The 19,666-nt window shown below is 34.6% G+C and overlaps 3 protein-coding genes and 1 long non-coding RNA gene across 4 annotated transcripts; 3 read left to right on the top strand and 1 right to left on the bottom strand.

The window, feature by feature from the left end:
• Window positions 4,834-5,395, bottom strand: LOC109127876. The gene is made up of 2 exons (XR_002034446.1): window positions 5,314-5,395; window positions 4,834-5,062 (listed from the first exon to the last, which is right to left on the bottom strand). It is a non-coding gene; the product is annotated as an uncharacterized LOC109127876 (long non-coding RNA).
• On the top strand, window positions 5,887-6,426 carry LOC104734105 (E3 ubiquitin-protein ligase SINA-like 8). Its single transcript, XM_010453612.1, has one exon. It carries the CDS (start codon window positions 5,887-5,889, stop codon window positions 6,424-6,426), a length of 540 nt encoding a protein of 179 aa, XP_010451914.1.
• On the top strand, window positions 7,084-9,734 carry LOC104733047 (E3 ubiquitin-protein ligase SINA-like 7). The gene is made up of 3 exons (XM_010452665.2): window positions 7,084-7,263; window positions 8,207-8,753; window positions 8,849-9,734. Exons 2-3 carry the CDS (start codon window positions 8,211-8,213, stop codon window positions 9,527-9,529), a joined length of 1,224 nt encoding a protein of 407 aa, XP_010450967.1. The 5' UTR covers window positions 7,084-7,263; window positions 8,207-8,210; the 3' UTR covers window positions 9,530-9,734.
• On the top strand, window positions 10,172-15,923 carry LOC104734106 (E3 ubiquitin-protein ligase SINA-like 7). Its single transcript, XM_010453613.1, has 5 exons — window positions 10,172-10,639; window positions 10,911-10,996; window positions 14,492-14,624; window positions 14,837-14,965; window positions 15,246-15,923. Exons 1-5 carry the CDS (start codon window positions 10,172-10,174, stop codon window positions 15,921-15,923), a joined length of 1,494 nt encoding a protein of 497 aa, XP_010451915.1.

The raw sequence follows: 19,666 nt of genomic DNA on the forward strand, positions 1-19,666 counted from the left end.
CGAATAGGTTGCATGTAAAGTGGGAGCTAGAGATTTAAATGGTTAAATCATAAACGGTTGCATGCATAGTCAAACTTGTTGCATTAACTTGCTTAAGTTGCTTATATTGCTTGCATGCATGTAGAATAATCTTAAGTTGCTTGATTTATTTTCTTGCTTCTTGTTGATTATTCCATGTTAATTTTCTTGCTTGATTTCATGCTAATGTGCTTGATTTATCAATGCTTGAACTTGTGGTTATGTGTTTTAATTTTAGCTTAGCCTCTCGAATTTGTTTCCTGAGTCTTAGCTAGTGTAGTGTATCGATAATTCTGGTTCCTTAAGCGGTTGTCACGCGTGAGTTCCCGACGACCACTCACGTGGGGACACTGTCACGGCTAACTAGCTACTAGCGTGACCGCTACATGACGATGTAGCTAAGTTGCGGGCTCATTGCTGGTGACCTTTGTGGTCTCGGCATGGGAGATGGTACGGAACGGAATAGATTATCGAAGGGCCCTAGGTGTAAAGAGTTTAGAGCATTCAAGTATTCCTTGTCTAAGTCTATTCGTCTTTACATGCGTGTGTTGTCTAAGATTTTAGGATAGTTCAAGTATCCCTTGTTTATTCTAGTCGTCTTAGAGAGTTGCGTTTGGTTCAAGAGTCTAAGTGCTCTTTAGTCGTCTTGTGCTGTGTATAGCGATGTCTAGATCATCGAGTCAAGTCGTTGAATCTAACTTTTCTCGCTTGTGTATGGTTTAAATTGCTTCCGCTATGACTTTTGTTGCGTTGCTTTGATTACTTGCTAGCTTGTTTGCCTTGCTTGTTTTCTTTGCTTGCCGGGGTAGTTGGGTTGGGAAGTTAGTATCCTGTTTAGGAGAAAGGGGTACCCAGACTCACTGAGTAATCTTAGATTACTCATGATAATATTTTGGTCTTGCAGGGAAGCCTAAGCGAGTTTAGAGCCGGAGCAAACATTAGGGTACCGGATAGGGTTTTACGTGTTCTTTGTAAAATCTTATATTTTGTAAACGGTTATGTTTATTTTCCCGACTATCTTTATATATTGCTTTAATGATTTATTTATGATGAATTATTTTATTAAAGTGATATATATACGGTTTTCAGGAAAACATGGCAAGTTGCAAACGATACTCGGCCTTGTCCGGGCCAACACAACGCGTGCTATGGGACGCAAGGGTTGCAAAGCCTAAGCGAACCTCGGCCGTGGGTGGAGTCGCGTCCAGGAGGACTGGTCGGGAAGCTGCAGCTTCCGTCCCTCGACCGGACCACCAGGGTGCGGTTCCCACAACAAGTAGCGTCTCGGCGCCGTCCGATGGCCTCCGTGGTCATAGAGCGGTTCGGGGGCGTTACATTATCGATTTGAAGTCGTCTTATCAACACACTTTATCGACATAATTCAACTACGACCGATCCAAATTTACAAGACTTTACTAATTTCAAATCCATATCAAACACAATTATCGATCTGAATGCGTCATATCTGAATCTGGATCGATATCAAAGAAACAGAAGGGGCTTTTAAAAACTAATTTACGAGAACATAAATCCAAATTTAAAAGAGTTTACATATTCCAGATCGATATCAAAGAAATTTAAAAGCCTTAAATTTAAAAAAGCGATAGTCCAAATTGATAGCGATAGTCCAAATTGATAAACCCAGAAAGAAACAAAGAAAGAAGGAACCTGCCTGCGATAGAACCGGAATCGATGTCGGGAATTACGTGTACGAGAGACGAAAGCGCAGAATCACCGCGAAGAAAGATCGAAAATCGCCGGACGTGAAGAAGGATCGAGAATCGTCGATTGAGGAAGAAGGAGAGAAGGACGGCGAAGTGAAGAAAATTAGGTTTCCTTCATTAAGGGCAAAATTATCTTTTTCACCAAAAAAAGGGTACCCTTAAAAATGGACGCTTCCAAAGGGCATTTTTAAAAAGTGGAATGGAAAAATGGGCATTTTTGCTTTTCCCCCGTAAATTAATAACTATAAGTTAACATATTATAATAAAACAAATTAATGCTTACAATCTTATATGTAACATGTTTTTTTTGTTCAAATTATATAGCCTAACAATGTTTAAAATAACAATTAAAGGCATTAAAATTAAAGTGTGTTCCAATATAGATGAACCATACATAAAATAACAAGAATAAAGAATTTAATTAATTTTGTAATATTTTATATCATATGATATATAAATATAATATAACTTATCTTTGTGTTTTGCAAAACATGGGACTTCGGTAATTTTTGCTTCCATCCCATCCCATTTCCAATCGGGAATAAAAGTTTGTCTTATACCAAAAAGAAAAATTATATCAAGAATCTCTCATATTGGGAATGTGTGTTTTCTTTTAACTATATTTAATTCTCAAAACCTAACTAATTTGATTAAGCGTCAATTTTGAAAAGGTTAAATATCTACTTTATGATGATATCAAAACGGAAATACGAGCTCTCCGTCTAAATATTTTAACATGATTAGGAAAAAATAAATGGGATGACCTAAATTATCAAGCTGTGCAAACACACCTCAATGTGGGTTTCATAAAATGGGTTTTATATGGGTCAAAAAAATATTAAATCTGTTGCGGGATACACCTATCAAGGTGTGTTTGTGCAGCTTGATAATTAAAATTTCAAAGTGAAATCATAAGTATTTCAAATATTCACAAACTTACTAAAACCAGTCCAATTTAAATTTGAGTTATATTGACAAATATGACTCTGCACATACGTGCGTGTCCGAACCTAGTTATACATTAAAGGTGATGAACATTTGGAAAGTGAGAAAAAATCAACAGGCCCGAGATAGGTTTTATGTTGATTTCTTCCTATTTATGTAAATAATTGAAGTGATCAAGTGTCGATAGGTCAACTGGTAAAGACTCTCTGACAAAGTGTAGAGGTTGCTGGTTTGAGAAACGATGCTTGGAAAGAGACTATATAAAATGCTCTGATCCCTAGCTTGAGGGGATGTATGGGCTTAGGTCCGGAACCTCTTAATAATTCAAAAAAAAAAATTGAAGTGGAGTCAGAAACTTTCATGCACATTTTTAGGTGTATATGAAATGTGCATATTTATTTTGAAGATCTAGCGGTTCTAACCATGTTGAATCTGAACTTCGAAGTGGACGAATTTGGGGAGTGTATCTGTTAAACCGAAATAACCAAGGTTAAGATATTTAAACATGCATTTTTCTAAACCGGAATAACCAGGCCTAAGATATTTTGCATTTGTAAATAAAATTAAAAAAAAAAGATGATATGAGAACTATAATTTAAAATCTTAACAAAATCTTCCAAATCTAGGTATTAAAAATAATCATATTACCTACTTGGTGATAAAATCTTAGTTTTAAAAATTCTGATTGGTTATATATTTTTAAAAATAAATTATAATTTTCATCCATAATTAGTTTGAAAAATAAAATAATTTTTATTTTGAAAATTAATAATTATTTAAATTATTTTATTAGAAATTTCTGATGTATTGTTTATATTTGGTCAAACTATTTATTATATTTATTAAATTAAGTAATTAATTTTTATTAAATATTTTTAATGGTATTTGAATGTAAATTTTTACATTTTTTAAGGTTAGTTTCATATTTGTACTTCTCAATTAATATAGTAGGATTTATGACATTAATTAAAGTATGTTGCTTAAGTTTTGTTTTAATTTTTTTTTTTTGATATTTTTGATTAGTTTTTTTGTTCTACGAGAAAAACAAAACTCTTGGGAGATCTCCAGCCAATTGATGCAAGCTATTTCCGAGAAGAATTTATGACATAATATGGGATGAATTCAGATAAAAGACTCTTCGGAAATTAAAACAAAAATACTCTTCGGGAATAGTGTTAATGAACCATCTCCTATACTTATATATATATCTTCTTTCTATGAATCTCATAAGGGCATCCGCAATGGGGAACACTTTAGAATGTTCTTAGAGTAAAAATATTATGAAAATAATCTAAAATCAATAGTTAAGATCTTTTGTTAAAAAGTTAATTATTGGGAGAACATATTTAAGATCATAAGATTTAATAATATAATATTCTTAAACATATTACATTTATAAAAACTGTAAAAATAACATTTAAATTGCAAACTTATAAAACTTGTACTAAAATTCAAAATACAATACCACATTTTAATGAAACAAAAAAAACATTCAAGATTAAAAAAAAAACAAACAAACATATTACTTAATTAAAACAAACAAACATTTTATTTAATTAATACATAGTTTAAATCAAATCCTCTTTTAATTTGTGAAAAATTGTTTCCAAAAAATTGTATCCAATCACAGCTTGCCACGTGAGCTTAGAACTGAGCCTAGATCAGTTCTATATCAAGAACTGGACAACATGTTCTTATGCCACTATTCATTATATTTATAATTTTAATGGGCTAAGAACACACCAACTGTTCCCCCATTGCGGATGGCCTAAGATAAAGAAAATTTCTCAAAAGCTCTTCTTACCTGTCCATAGACATGGCTGGGCTTGGAAATCAAAATAACTTACTTTGTGAATCATCCAATGATGAAAACGACGTTGATGATTGTTCCGCAACGCTGCTTGATCTAAAAGCTCTTGATTGTCCCATTTGCACTGATGCCCTGGGCGTTCGGCTATCTCGGGTTAAACGGGTTGGGTTATTCGGTTTTGGGAAAATTCGGTTTTTGAAAATTCATACCGAATTGAACCGAAACTAAATTTGGTTTGGGTTAATCGGTACACGGATTATTCGGGTCGGTTATCACGTTATAAATTAATTCGGAATTCAAACCGATTTTTTTCTTATTCGGTTAATTTGAACCGAATAAACAAAAAAATAAAATAAATGGGCTTAAATCAACAAATACAAATTTACACAGACCTAAAAAAATAGGTCAAGACAAATAATGGGTCTGAAAACAAGTCCAATAGTGAAAAGCCCAAATGGACAGATCCAACAAATATTAGGATTTTCCAGAATGGCTGTGGTTGCAGCTAACGATGACGGCGATGTGAGACGGTGAAGATGTGGTTCTTGGGCGTCCAATTTTTTACCTAACATCATGAACACCAAATGAGAATCGATTAAATAAACCAGTGAAAGTAAAATCACCAAACAGCAACAAAAAAAAACAGTTAAGATCTTAAAACGACGAGGAAGACATACATCAACACTAGTACCCTAAAAAAAGTAACGAACCCAGAAGAATAATTCTCCAAATCTAATCAGAAGTTACAAAGATTTAGAAAGAACTTACATAGTAAAGAATAAAACATATAATTAAAGAGAAAGAAGAAGAGCTTACCTATATAAGATTGGAGAAGTGTTGAATGGATGGAGTTTTTGGATCTGAGGAGTGAGGACTCGCAATGAGGCAGCCAAAGAAGACAAACAAAACGTATTAGGGTTAATGAGTTATGTTATTAGCCTTATATATGGCTCGGTTTAGGTATAACCGATTGGATCCGATTACCGAACCGAACCGAACCGAACCGAAATCCGATTGTCAAAATCAATTGCGCCGAATGGTTATACTGAATGTCTTCGGTTTGCGCCGAAAATGTCGGTTTGATCGGTTTCTACGGAACGCCCAGGGCGACACTTACTACTCCTATCTTACAGGTTACGTATCTTATTAATACTTTTTTACTTTAATCTCAATGTTGTAGCAAAATTTTCGACATTGTGTTGGTAATTCAAAATCGTTTACTATTGCTTTTTAAAAAAAAAATCGTTTCAATACTGATTTAGTAGTAAATTTGTTCTTTTGCATTTTTAGTGTGACAATGAACATATATCATGTTCGACATGCTGTAACAAATTGAGGAACAAATGTCCTTCGTGTGCTCTTCCCAATGGTCACATTCGTTGCAGAGCAATGGAGAGGGTTATCAAGGCAGTCATTGTACCATGTCCAAACGTCCAGTTTGGTTGCAAACAGAAATTTTCTTACGGAGAAGATTTAACTCATGCGAAGGAATGTACTTTCTCGCTATGTTCATGCCCTGCACGGAGTTGTAAGTACACTGGCTCTTATAAGGATCTATACTCTCACTTTAAAATTCACAAAGGTGAACGCGGATATAGTTATCGGTTTACTTTTGGAGATAAATTCGCTGAAGTATACTTTGAATTGACTGAGTACACTTCAGTTGTTATGAAGGAATGTAAAGATGGTCTATTGTTTGTTGTTCACTGTTTCACTGAGCCACATGGTGTTTATGTGACTGTAAGCTGTATTGCTCCTTCTGCCTTGGAAGTTGGTGAGTTCTCCTGCCACATCTCAACCGTTGTGGAAAAATATAATATGACGTTTGATTTGCCAAAGGTCAAGAAAATTCAGAAATTGAATTTCTTAACCCCTGAAGAAGATTTATGTTGGTTCCCACCTATTTCTTGCATGGACGTCAAGCGTTGAAGTTGAGGATTTGTATCAGCAAGTTGAACCAAGAGTAAGAAGGCTATGAATTAAGATGAAATAAGTTTTATGTTGGTTATGTACTTTAGTACTCTTTTCTCGTTTCCCATTCAAAGTTATTTCTATTTTATTTAAGACGTGAATTCCTTATCTACTACTAGTATATTCTTGGTTTTTTTCATTGTGATACTATAATATATTTTCGATCAAAAAAATGGTACAATGGTCTGACTTCTGATGGGAAATCAGTTAGTAATAAACTTGGGACCAGATGAACTATTTATCATATTTGCATCTTGGTTTAGGAAGCTATGAACGTAAAGACTCGGGACCTTTTTTGGTTTTTTTTTGGGCAAATCCATTGCTCTATATCTCTATGTATCAGTTTTGTAACAGTAAACTTGCATGTAGACAAAAAATCTTTGACTCTCTTTCTCTTTTCAAACTCCGGCCTCGTTTGATCAAGGGCATAAACTTCACTAACCAACTCACAATTAGGTTACTTACCAAAAAAAACTCACAATTAGGTTCCATAATTTTTTTTACTTTTAACTCGACACCACATGTTTGTTTAACCGCGGCATACAGAGCTTATTTACTACTGGTGCTTTTCAACTTTTTTAGTTCACTAAAACGATGCGTTCTATGCTTCTTCTCACTCACTCACTCTTTTGTACTTCACTCTAGAACGTCACGCCAATCATGATTCTCAAAAAAAAGAGAGCCCTTGAATCTCTTCTCCTTCTCGTCTCATCCTCAATTCTTCTGTCTCTGTAACCTTGCAGCCTATTCTGGAGAAAACCCATTAGTCCTTTGTTATGTTCAATTGAGATAAAGGTACTAATTCGAACTGAAACTTGGCATGGACTTTTAGGCTTTTAGCTTTTCGGGTTTGCATTTTTTGTTCTTACTTTACAAAGCTCTCTTTTTGGCTTGTTGATAGTGTTAATATCTAGATGCATTAACATATGTGTGTGTGCATGACAGGGTTCGGTCTGCTAATTTGATTGTTGTATGTAAAAGGTTCAAAAAATTTCTTCTTTTTTCTTCACATTTTACTCTCATGTAGCTCTGATTTGATTAGCTCTTTATTTTGGTATGTTATTGTCTATGATTATTCTGTGGTTGAACTGATTTTGTTCGTTCTACATGATTGTTTGTTGTGAATATATATGGCTTGTATGATCTGTGACACTATGAAAACGATTGTTCTATGTTAAAGGTTCAAGCTTTCACTTTTTTTTTTTCTTGGGTTCTTCCCCTTTTACTCTCATATAGCTCTGATGATTAGCTCTTTGATTTGGTAAGTTATTGCCTATGATTCTTGTGAGTTATGACACTATGAAAACGATTGTTGTATGTAAAAGGTTCAAACTTTTCTGTTCATTCTTCCTCTTTTACTCTCATATAGCTCTGAATGAACTTGCTCTTTTGGTATGTAATTGTCTATAATTGTTCTGCGATTAATCTGAATTTGTTTGTTCTGTGGTCCAGTGGTTGTGTGCGTGTCTTCTGTTTGAACAATGTTCATCTCTTCCCATTTGTATTTGGGTTTATTTATGATTGTTCTGTGGTTGTGTACTTGTGTATTGATTAGCTTCAGTTATGATAAGTACTTAATTCTTCTGTAGTCTTGTATTTGTGTTTTCTCTTCTGCTGAGAATGGGATTATGCTATGATAAATCACATTAAGCATTTATGATTTTGAGTTTCTACATTGTTTGTTGTATATGCACACTTGCCAGTTGCCATTAACACAATGATGTTTTAATTTATGCAGAGTAATGGATTACCAGTCACAGGAAATGATTCCAACACTTAATGCTGAGAATGAATGTATGGAAATAAAAGAGGAGCTTGACGAAGGAACTCAAGGACCAGTACAAAGTCTGACTCAACCGATTCAAACAATCTTTGATTCTAATCAAAACTTAAAAGCTGAAGTTTGGAAAGAGTTTGTATCAGTAGGAGTAGGGGAAGATGGCAAAAAAAGGGGTCGTTGCATCCATTGTAGTAGGAGTTATATAATAGAAAAGCTTTATGGAACTTCACATTTGAGGCGTCACTTACTACATTGCTCAAAGAGGCCTGAAAGTAAAAGAGGAGGCAATGATAAACAGGTCAGACGCAAACATAAATCTACTGACGTGAAGAGAGCCTTAGTTCCCAAATCCTTCGGCAACAGAGAAGAAGTGAGCAACAATGTCTCGACAAAGAGGCAACGTATTTTTACATCAGAGGGCAAGACACGCTCGGCGATGCTGCTTGGTCTGGATATTCTTGATTGCCCCATTTGCTTCCATGCATTGACTGTTCCTATCTTTCAGGTTTTGTTTCTAATCAGTTTCTCCCTCAGTTGCAGTTTCTCTATGGAAATGTGTGTATAACTAGTCATTGTTATTTCATTGGTATTCCATTTTAGTGTGAGAATGGGCATGTGGCTTGCTCCTCTTGCTGTTCTAAACTGAGGTATAAGTGCCCTACATGTGAGTTACGTGTTGGCCACAAACGCTGCAGTGTAATGGAGAGTGTTCTAGAATCAGTCTTTGTCCCATGCCGAAACGCTAAGTTTGGATGCACCGAAAATGTATCTTATGGTAAAGAATCAACTCATGAAAAGGACTGCAGTTTCTCTCAATGTGCCTGCCCTGCATTGGACTGCAATCACACCGGATCATACAATGACATCTACCCTCACTTTTTTAATAACCACTGTCACGAATCCAATTCTCTGTCCTTTGTTTGCGGTGGTTCAGTTGATGTTGAGATGAACATAGCTTCGGAGAAAATTATAGTACTTTGCGAATCTGAGAAGAGTCTATTGTTTGCAGTGCAGTGTTTCAATGAGCTGCATGGTGTGTATGTGACTATTAGATGCATTGCACCATCTACTCTGGAACTAGGGAAGCTTGCATATTATCTCTACTACTCAATGGATGGGCACACTCTTACTTATAAGTCACCAGAAGTGAAGATGGTTCTTAAAGTGAGCTCTGAAACCCCTCAAGACAATTTCATGTTTGTCCCTCACTCTTTGTTGCATGGTGAATCGTTGAAGATAAAGGTTAGCATTGGACTTAAGGTTCGTGTGGGCTCATCATAGTCTCTCTCTCTCTAAGTTCTTTTGTTTTTGTCTATTGGAGATCTATCATAGTACAAAACCGCATTTGTACTATGTATGTTCTGATGAATCTAAACTAAAAGCAGATGTAGACGTTTATATTTGGCTTGGCTGGTTTCTCGGTTCACTACTTCACCGTTGAGATACTAGATTTCAGAAAACTCGCAATGTAGCAATTGATCTAGCATTTTACATTTTCAAATATTTTAAGAAATTTTTAATGTTACAAAATTAACAATTTTAATAGTTGCTTCCAATTAAAACAAAGAAAAAAAAAATCTCTATTCACCGACATAATATTTTCCGTTTTGGTTACTCAATTGTTTTGTAAAATTCCCTTTAATAATCCCCTAAGAAAAAAGGAAATCAATCTTCTTTTTGGAAATTGGAAAAAAAGCACCGTATAAATATATAAAAATGACTTATACCAAAGCGTTCTTGTTTGTACTGTAACACTTCTAGGGTTAAAGTTGATCAGAGAGACCTTTCACGGCTTTTGTTATATCGTCCACTGAGGTACTGCAAAATCTCTATTCGTTTTTTCTTCGGATCTCTCTGTGTTATCTTCTGGACTGGTTCTGTTTTATATCTGAAGAGAAGATGGAAGAAGAAGCTAGAACAGCAATGGAGATTGCTAAGAAGAAACTCTCGGAGAATGATTACAATGGTGCGAAGAACTTCATTAACAAGGCTCAGCTGTTGTATCCAAATCTTGATTGTTTGAAGCAAGTTTCAATGATGATCAATGTTTATATCTATGCATCAAACAGAGGAGGAGAGTCTGATTGGTACAAGATTCTCGGCGTCGATCCTTTAGCGGATGAAGAAGCAGTGAAGAAAACTTACAAGCAGTTAGCTCTTTTGCTTCATCCGGACAAGAACAAGTTTGATGGTGCGGAAGGCGCCTTTAAGCTGGTTTCAGAAACTTGGTGTTTGTTATCTGATAAGATTAGGAGAGCTTCTTATGATCAAAGGAGGAAGTCGAGAGAAGCATGCACTCATATCCATAGAGCATCAAACCAACAACAGAGGGAGAAAGCAAGAAGTCGTCAGTATGCGTCTAGGGATTCATCAAAAAGCCGTATGTTGTGGGTAAAGTGCAGTAGATGCAAGACACATAGGGTAGAAGTAATACAGAATGAAGAGTCCTTTCATTGCCGATGTGTAGGCTCCTAACTTGCTTAAAACATTATGTCTTCTACAATACGAATATCAAAACATAATATTTCCTTACTTCTCTCAATCAAATACAATAGAATATTCTCTGTACTAATAATTTCCTATTCACTCCACTTCTTAGTAATGAATTTTCTTTTATTAATTTCCATTTTCCCAATCCATTAATTTCCAAACTAATTTCCAGTACAAGAAGTTAGCACTTTTGCTTCATCCGGACAAGAACAAGCCTAATGGCTCAGAAGGTGCCTTTACGCGGTTACAGAAGTTGGTGTATGTATGTTATCTGATAGGTTTACGAGAACTTCTTATGATCAAAGAAGGAAGTCAAAAAAAGCAAAGACCGAGATGCAGAAACAAACAACCATACCCGCATAAGCCTGCTTCTAGTGGGATGCAAAATCCACCAAACCCGTGTAAACTTGCTTCTAATAATGGTAATCAAAATGCTAGAGACAATGTGGATCCGTGTTGGGGATCAGATTTAAGTCTAAATCATTTAAAACAGTTATTAAGTTGTGGTAAAAACAGTAATTAAGTTGTACTAAAAACAATAATTAAGTTTAGTGATGGATTACAGCTCTGGTTGGCCACTCGTATCTATTTTCTCTGTCTCCAAATCTTTCAGCTTTTTAATCAACCTGTTTTTGATATAAGGACGCATTCATGGTAAAAAGGAATTTTTTTGTTTGAATATACTTTTACATTCATTTTAAAAAAAAACAGTAATTAAGCTAAATGGTACAATAATTTAAATTTTCAAGCTCGGGAAATATTTAAAATCACTAATCAGAACATTATTTATAGTTTTTAGTTTTAAAATCTAAACCCTAACTATCTCCTATATATCATAAGAGAAGCATTCTCTTAAAAAAGCTGATATGTCATCGTCAGAGAGCTTCATTCCCAATTTTGTATTTGTTCTTTATATTCTATAATATTACATAAAAACTGTCACTGCTATGTCACTGCTATATTCTTCTTTTGGGTCAATTACCACTACTATTTAATTTATTTATATACACAATAATTTACTCCTATAAATTTTAAAACTGGTAAATATTATTCAAAAACTGAGAAATATTATACTCTACATATTTTTGCAATTATATTAATTTCACTATGTATTGTAATATAATAATATAACTACATTATGAGATGTAAAAAATATGTACATTTAAAATCATATCTTCAGAAATATAAATAATGTTACCTTTCTAATAATTTAATAAAGCTCTAAAGGTGAAATAATCGAAGATCATTTGAAACTAGCTCAATATTTATTTTGTAGCTAAAAACAATACCTATATTTGCCCAAAAAAAACCTGTGATTACAATTTGAAATGACATGAATATATACTTGAATTTGGATAATTATGTAGTTGACCATTATATATAAATATGCAGTTATAGTGTTTTTACAGAAATCTTAAAATTTAGAAAATCTAGTCCAATAAAAATAAAAACAAGTAATAATATTATACCAATAGCTGAGATATATAGTGATCTAATGACCAACTAAAATTTAAAAATACAGTGATATAATACCGTAATTTCTCCAATCCAGAGAGTCTGTGACACATTTAGTTATTTAGTCTCATTTTGATTTATTATTTCTAGCTATATGCCATTGTGTTTTTAACCAAAAAAAATGTGTTATTCATAAAAAATTTATCACATAATTTTATAAATATAAATTAAGTTTAAGCTTTAAATATATTTATATATTAGAAAAAATGATTTATTGAAATGCATGTGGGTTACCCACAGATCTTACGAATTCAAGCGACACAGATGCAAAGATATTTTACGGCTCAAAATATTTAAACCCGTTGCGGGATGGCTTAGCAGACGGGTTTGGCCGAGTTAACAATTTTATTTAAATCATCAGGTTCGTAAAATTTTAGTTTTTTGTGGTTTTATCTGATTTAATAGTTCAATATTTTGATAAAAATCTAACTGATCACTAATTCGGTTCACATTCGATCCAATCCGCCATCATGTCAATCTAAAATTTATGGTGAAACGATTACTATTTTAAAGTTTCATAAACTTAATGAATTCAAACCAATATACATTTGTATTATAAATGTTATACTAAATAAATATATTTACAAATGTAATATCTCAAACAAAAATTTCACCTCGTGCAACAGCACGGGTTATTACCTAGTTTTTTTATAAACTCAAACTGACATATAATTTTATCTAATTATTTATAGTTTTAACTATAAATTCATTCATCCTAACATTATTTATAGTTTTTTTATTTATAAAATCTAAACCCTAGCCACTCATTTATAAATCAAAACTGAAATATAATTTTGTTTTATTGTAATAACTAAATACTAATCACTATTTTATTAACCCAAACCGACATATAATTTTGTTTAGTGTAAAATCTAAACTTTAACCACTCTTTTATAAACCCAAACTGACATATAATTTTGTTTAATTATAAAATCTAAACTCTAATCATCTTTTATAAATTTAAACAGTTATATAATTCGTTTAATTATAAAATATAAATCCAAACCGACATAATTTCCTTAATAAAAAATCTACAAAATTGATTTCCATAATTTGTTTTGTCTTTTGATTTTAATTTTGATTTTTATATATATATGATATCACATGTCATATTTTTATATTTTGATTGGTTAACTAAGAAGGGTGGAAGAGATTTTTTCATTTAACTTTTCAAGTGCGGGAAATATTTAATGTGTGTAACTATTGACAATATCTTCATAGTACATAAGGGGGCATTACTGAATTCCATTTTGTAAAGAATTTTGAATACTTCAACAAAATCATCAAAAGTGAATAAGTGAAAGATTTTTAAGGATTGCTAGAAAGTATTCTATAGTTTTGTTGAATAGTTTTCTAAAATCTTGTAAAATGCTCCAAACAATCTCTGTATTTTTGTGATACTTTCCATGACTTTATTTTGTAATAAAATGTATAAAATCATGAATCAATAACACAACAATTGAATTCATTAACAATTCTAAATTTTTTTGTTTTAATCGAATAACAAAAAAAAATTATTGACTTTATAAAAGTCTGAATCCAATAACTTAAAATTCTTAAGATTTTACATGACTTTTTACAAATCACAAATTAATAATACTTAACTTTAGCAGAGTTTAACAAAATCTTGATCTAATAACAACATATTCTATATAACATTTTAAAGTCTTTAGACTCTATTCAAATCCCAAACCAATAACTCCCACTTAATGATTTTTCAAGTCCTTTGGCTCAAAACGACGTAGCTTTGTTACTTCAGTGAAACTAAGCGTTTTATACATTCTTCTCAATTGTTAATCTTCACGAAAAAGAAACCCCCAAAATCTCTCGGCTCTTTCTCAATTCGTCTTCGTCTTCGTCCTTTGCAGCTTATTCTGGTGAAAACCTATTAACCATTCGCTCTGTTCAAGTGAGATAACATTGCTAATTCAAATCAAAACGTAGCATGGACTTTAGGGACTTTTCATGTTTGTGTTCTTAGTTTCTTCACCCTTTGCTTCTAGATAGTGTTTACTCTCTTAATAAACGTTTGCTCTGTGATGTTCGTATCTGGGTATGATTAAATTCGTTGTTATTATCTCTTAACATCTCTACTTAGGGTTTCTTTTGTTTAAAAATTTAATCTTTGTTTTTTTGTGTTTGCTCTTCTTATGGGAAATGGGATCATTCTATAAAGCAGATCACTTTGACATTATAAGCAGTTAATGATTTCATCTATGTTATTTATGATTCATGCAGAATGGATTTGCAGTTTGTAACTCGTAATGTTAAGAATGAATGTATGGAAACGAATGAGGAAAGTGATGGAGAAACTCAAGGACCGGTTCAGGGTGACTGTGAAAAAGCTGATGCTTGGAAAGAGTTTGTATCGGTAGGTACAGGGGAAGATGGCAGAGGAAGGTGTAGTTGTATCCATTGTGGTAAGGTTTTGGTGACACCTCGTATAACATCAAATCTGTGGCGCCATCTACGATGTTGTCCAAGGAAGCCTCAAACTAAAAGTGGAGGCAATGAGGAACAAGGTAGACCGATTCATGATCAAAATTATAATTCTATTGATGTGGTCACTTCCGAATCTAACAGCGACAGAGAAGGATTGCGCAACAACACTCACTTGAAAAGAGGCAACGTAGTAGTTCAGCGATGCTGCTTGGTCTGGATGTTCTGGACTGTCCCATTTGCTTCGAGGCACTGACTATTCCAATCTTTCAGGTTTTGTTTCTAATCTTTTTCTCCCTAAATAGAAGCTTCTCATTTGAAATGTGTGTATAACTAACTATTGACTAGGCAACATCGATTATATATATTAGCTAGATACTATTCCGATGAATAACTTTTATATATTAATTATCAGTTGAGGTTTTCGTAACCTTACATTTGGGTTTATACTGTGACAGTTCTATTTTTGGATTAACCTCTTGTCTCTTTTCCATATTCATGTTCTCTTGAATATGTGTGGTTATTAGAGCTTTGATTGTTTTTGGATTTTCAGTGTGATAATGGGCATTTGGCTTGCTCCTCTTGCTGTCCCAAACTGAGTAATAAGTGCCCTACGTGTGCTTCGCCTGTTGGCCACAATCGCTGCAGAGCAATGGAGAGTGTTCTTGAATCAGTCTTTGTCCCTTGCCGTAACGCCAAGCTTGGATGCACCAAGAACGTATCTTATGCGAAAGAATCAATCCATGAAAAGGAATGCACTTTTACTCAATGCTCCTGCCCTGTATTGGAATGCAGTTACACTGGATCATATGATAACATCTACACTCACTTTTTTGATAACCACTGTCACGAATCCAAATCTGTGTCCTTTTTTTGCGGTGGTGCAGTTGATGTTCAGATGAACATAGCTAGCGAGAAGAGTTTAGTACTTTGGAAATCTAAGAAGAGACTATTGTTTGCACTGCAATGTTTCAATGAGCCGCATTGTTTGTATGTGACTGTTAGATGGATTGCACCATCTGCTTCGGAACTAGGTCAGCTTGCATACTGTCTCTACTACTCTATGGATGGGCACACTCTTACTTATAAATCACCAGAAGTGAAGAGAGTTCTTGAAGTGAGCTCTGAAACCCCTCAAGACAGTTTCATGTTTGTCCCTCACTCTCTATTGCGTGGTGACTCGTTGGAGATGAAGATTACCATCGGACTGAAGGTTTCTGCGAGCTCATAATCTCTCTCGGTTGGTTCTTTTTTTTTGTTTTTGTCTATTGAGAAGTAGTCACAACACTACAAGAAAACAGTCCATTCCCGACTACAGTTAGAGTCGTTAAGTAGTCGCTAATTTGCTATTTACGACTCAGTTACGACTAAAACGTGTAGTCGTAAATCCTTAGTCGGTAAAAGAATTAGTCGTAAAAATAGTCGTTATTTAACGACTATTGTACGACAAAGTTCCGTACTCATAAAAATAGTCGTAACAGAGTCGTAAATAATTACGACTACGATACGACAGAGTTACGATTAACCAGCAGTTATGTTGGCAGTTGTAAAGGAGTTGTATTGTAGTCGTAACATTTGAAGACTCGCTTACGACGGATTTACGACTAATCATGATATACAGTAATTTTGCTTGTAGTCGTAACGTAGTCGTAACATGCTTATTGATTTACGACTATTTGGCTACTATTCTAAACAAATTAGTAATGTAATTTTAATTTGTTTAGCGACTAATTTTTTGTGGAAAACAAATTTATAAATGTTTTAAATTGAAACTGGTACCTGTTTCTCAAAATATTATGAAACCAATATTATGGCAATAAAGTCATATTAGAACAAAAAAAAGATTAAGGCAATAAAATCATATTAACCATGATTTATAATACAAACCAAAAGACCAAGTTTCTCACAAGACAAATATACAAACCAAAAGAGACAAATGCATACCAAGTATACATGTGTCTCAACAAAGAGACAAGTTCAACAAAAAGAGAGAAGTTCAACAAAAGAGACAAGCTAATTAGTTAGGTCTATGAAATTGTAGGTGAGAAGTTAACCTACAAAGCATCACTGTTAAGGAACCGGATTTGAAGGTGGAGCTGTTGCAGGGAGTGTGGTTGAGAGTGGCTCTGTGGTTGCTTCAGCTGATTGAGTCTTCATAAACTCTATAAAGGCAGGCTCAGTTTTGCGCAGGTACTTCTCGACTAAGGACAAATGCTCTAACTTGTCCTTCTGCTCAGCCACAGCTTGGAAATGTAGTGCTTCACGGGCAGCAAGCTCTGCATCACGAGCAGCAACCTCTGCATCACGGCGAGAATTATAAGCAGCCTGCTCTTCGATTTGACGTTGAGTTTCCCTCATTTGCTCTTGCAATGACTGAAACATTGCAGACTCTTGTTGTTGGTTTGCCAAGCCATTGAGAAGAGGTTGAAGAGTATGCTTAAGACTTCCAACTCCATACAGGTTTCCTCGTGAATCTTTCTGAGTAGACTACAAGAAAACAAAGAGAAAAACAAACGTTAAAGAGGCTGTAGAAATCAAAAGATAATTCAATGTGGGTTGTGAAAAGTGATATTTACCTGAATAAAGATGTTTGTGTAATCATCTGCTGTGAGCTCTGGAGGCTGTGAAGTATGTTCCCCAAGGTCGGACAACTTCTGCTGCAAGTTCTTCTCATAATTGAGAGAGATTTGCTCTGCCTTCCTGTCAACATAAGTACCATCTGGCTTGGTATGTGTCTTAATAAAAACCTCACCAAGACTAACCGGTCTTCCCAATTCCTTTTCCTGCAATGTTACAAAAGAATCAAGGGTTATGACATCATTTAAAGCTCCAAATGTAAAGAAAAACAAAATTTATGGGTATATAAAAGTTACTAACCATTTCGTTATGGATTTGTTGATAAGACTTTGAACCTGATAAGTGGACGTGAGGACCAAGACCACCACGATCAGACATACGAGCTTTAGAGTAGGTGACACTCCTTTGTTGTGCTTCTTCAGTCTCCCAAAAATCAACCATTATTTGCCAAATAGTATCTCTGATCCATATTGGTCGCTCTCCACTAGTCTTGGCATTGCAAATCATGTCTTTCATCCGGCGTTTGCAGATGAGCTCAAAAAACTGTTGAACTGTCCCAGTAATCAAAGGATCCCATGTGTGTGTTTTCTACATAGCAAAGACAATATAATGATGTTAGTGGAAACTCAACAAGTAAACCTATATGTGAAAAGGTTAAGAGAGAAGAAAACTGTACAGCAAACTCAATGAACCATCTCTGTTGTCTGTCCCGAGGCACACATGTCCAGCTGTAATATGGACCATCAAATTTATTTGTAAAAATTTTAGTAATGCTCCTTACCAGTCGCGATTTTTCGTCGCGAGTAAACCTGCAAACACAAAACAGAAAAAAGATGTCAATGTTCTAAAACAGATAAGGACCAACACAAAACAGATGTCAAAACAGATTGAGTACTTATACTTATGTATATACGACCAACGCAAGACAAAACCTATTAAGAACAAACATCAAACAGACATATATATAGGTCCAACACAAAACAGATGTCAAAGATTGAGTACTTATACATATATATAGGCACAAAACAGAACCTATTAAGAACCATCAAAGATTGAGTACCAGGTCGTGTTTGGCATCGGTGTTGGGGAGAGGACGGTTGTAAACTTCTCACGGTTTGGAACTCTAAGCAGGGCATTTAGAGTGACAATCGTGTCCTCCTGGAGCTCCGGATTTGAAGCCTCAGAGCCTTCATGGTAGTTGTTACCGTGAGATGATGGCCGGCTCTGAGCTTGAGAGTTATCAGCTGGAGACGGTGGAGCGTCTTGTGGTGGAGGATCAGGTGGAGACTGTCGCGGATTGTTATGGACCTCCTCTGACGAAAGAGGCTGTTGAGTCTGACGTTGTTGGTTCACCGAGGTCCGGAAAAGAGTCTGTGGCGGTGGATAGTTGCGGATCTGTGGTGTTTCTGACGGTGAGGGTCTCGGGAAAACGTGGTCTTGCTCTTGCGGTGTTTGAGGATGGGGCAAATCTGCTGCCGGCGTAAAGTTGTATTGTGTCGGTAGAGGGTTTGGTCTTCTCGCTTCTTTGATGGGGGTCAACCCTTCGGTTCTTCNGGCACAAAACAGAACCTATTAAGAACCATCAAAGATTGAGTACCAGGTCGTGTTTGGCATCGGTGTTGGGGAGAGGACGGTTGTAAACTTCTCACGGTTTGGAACTCTAAGCAGGGCATTTAGAGGGACAATCGTGTCCTCCTGGAGCTCCANAATCGGGATTCAGAAGAGAAATCGGGAAGAGGAGAGTTTTCGAAGAGGAGAAGAGGAGAGTTAGGGATTCAGAAGAGAAATCGAGAAGAGAAGAGGAGAGTTAGGGATTTTGGTTTCGGAGTTATCGAAGAGAAGAGAAGAGGAGAGTTAGGGATTTTGGTTTTGGGTTTGGGGGAAAAATTAGGTTTTAGGTAGGGGGAAATCAAAATTTTTTTGGTTTAGGGGGAAATAATTTTGGTTTAGAGGGAAATTAATTTGGTTTCCCGGGTTTATTTGGGTTGAGATTAATTAATTCATATTTTCTTAATTTAGTCGCTAATTGGTCGCTAATTAGTCGCTAATAGTCATAATAATTAAACTAAAATTTTAATATTTAGAAACTAAATATTAGTCATAATTAAACTAAAAGTTTAATATTTTGAAACTAAAAGTTCAATATTTTGAAACTAATTAGTCATAATTTACAATTTAATATAAACACATAATTATTTATTTTAATAGAAACATAATTATTAATAATATTTGATACAAGCATAATTATCCAAATTGATACAAATATTTTACACAAGCATAATTAGTTAGGAGGATCTTCGTCTTCATCTACTTCATCGTCTGAAGATGATAAATTACATTGAAATTCATCTTCTGGTTCTGCATCTTCGACATCATAATCAAGATTTATTGGTTCAT

This window comes from Camelina sativa, chromosome 12 (assembly GCF_000633955.1).
Source record: "Camelina sativa cultivar DH55 chromosome 12, Cs, whole genome shotgun sequence".
Taxonomy (NCBI): Eukaryota; Viridiplantae; Streptophyta; class Magnoliopsida; order Brassicales; family Brassicaceae; genus Camelina; species Camelina sativa.

Excerpts from the sequence above, each read along its gene's own strand:
- LOC104733047 (XM_010452665.2), top strand. The coding sequence starts at position 8,211 with ATGGATTACCAGTCACAGGAAATGATTCCAACACTTAATGCTGAGAAT. Across the intron at positions 8,754-8,848 it reads TGACTGTTCCTATCTTTCAG|TGTGAGAATGGGCATGTGGC; the intron begins GTTTTGTTTCTA and ends ATTCCATTTTAG.
- LOC104734106 (XM_010453613.1), top strand. The coding sequence starts at position 10,172 with ATGGAGATTGCTAAGAAGAAACTCTCGGAGAATGATTACAATGGTGCG. Across the intron at positions 14,625-14,836 it reads CTTGGAAAGAGTTTGTATCG|CGACAGAGAAGGATTGCGCA; the intron begins GTAGGTACAGGG and ends CGAATCTAACAG. Across the intron at positions 14,966-15,245 it reads TGACTATTCCAATCTTTCAG|TGTGATAATGGGCATTTGGC; the intron begins GTTTTGTTTCTA and ends TTGGATTTTCAG.
- LOC104734105 (XM_010453612.1), top strand. The coding sequence starts at position 5,887 with ATGGAGAGGGTTATCAAGGCAGTCATTGTACCATGTCCAAACGTCCAG.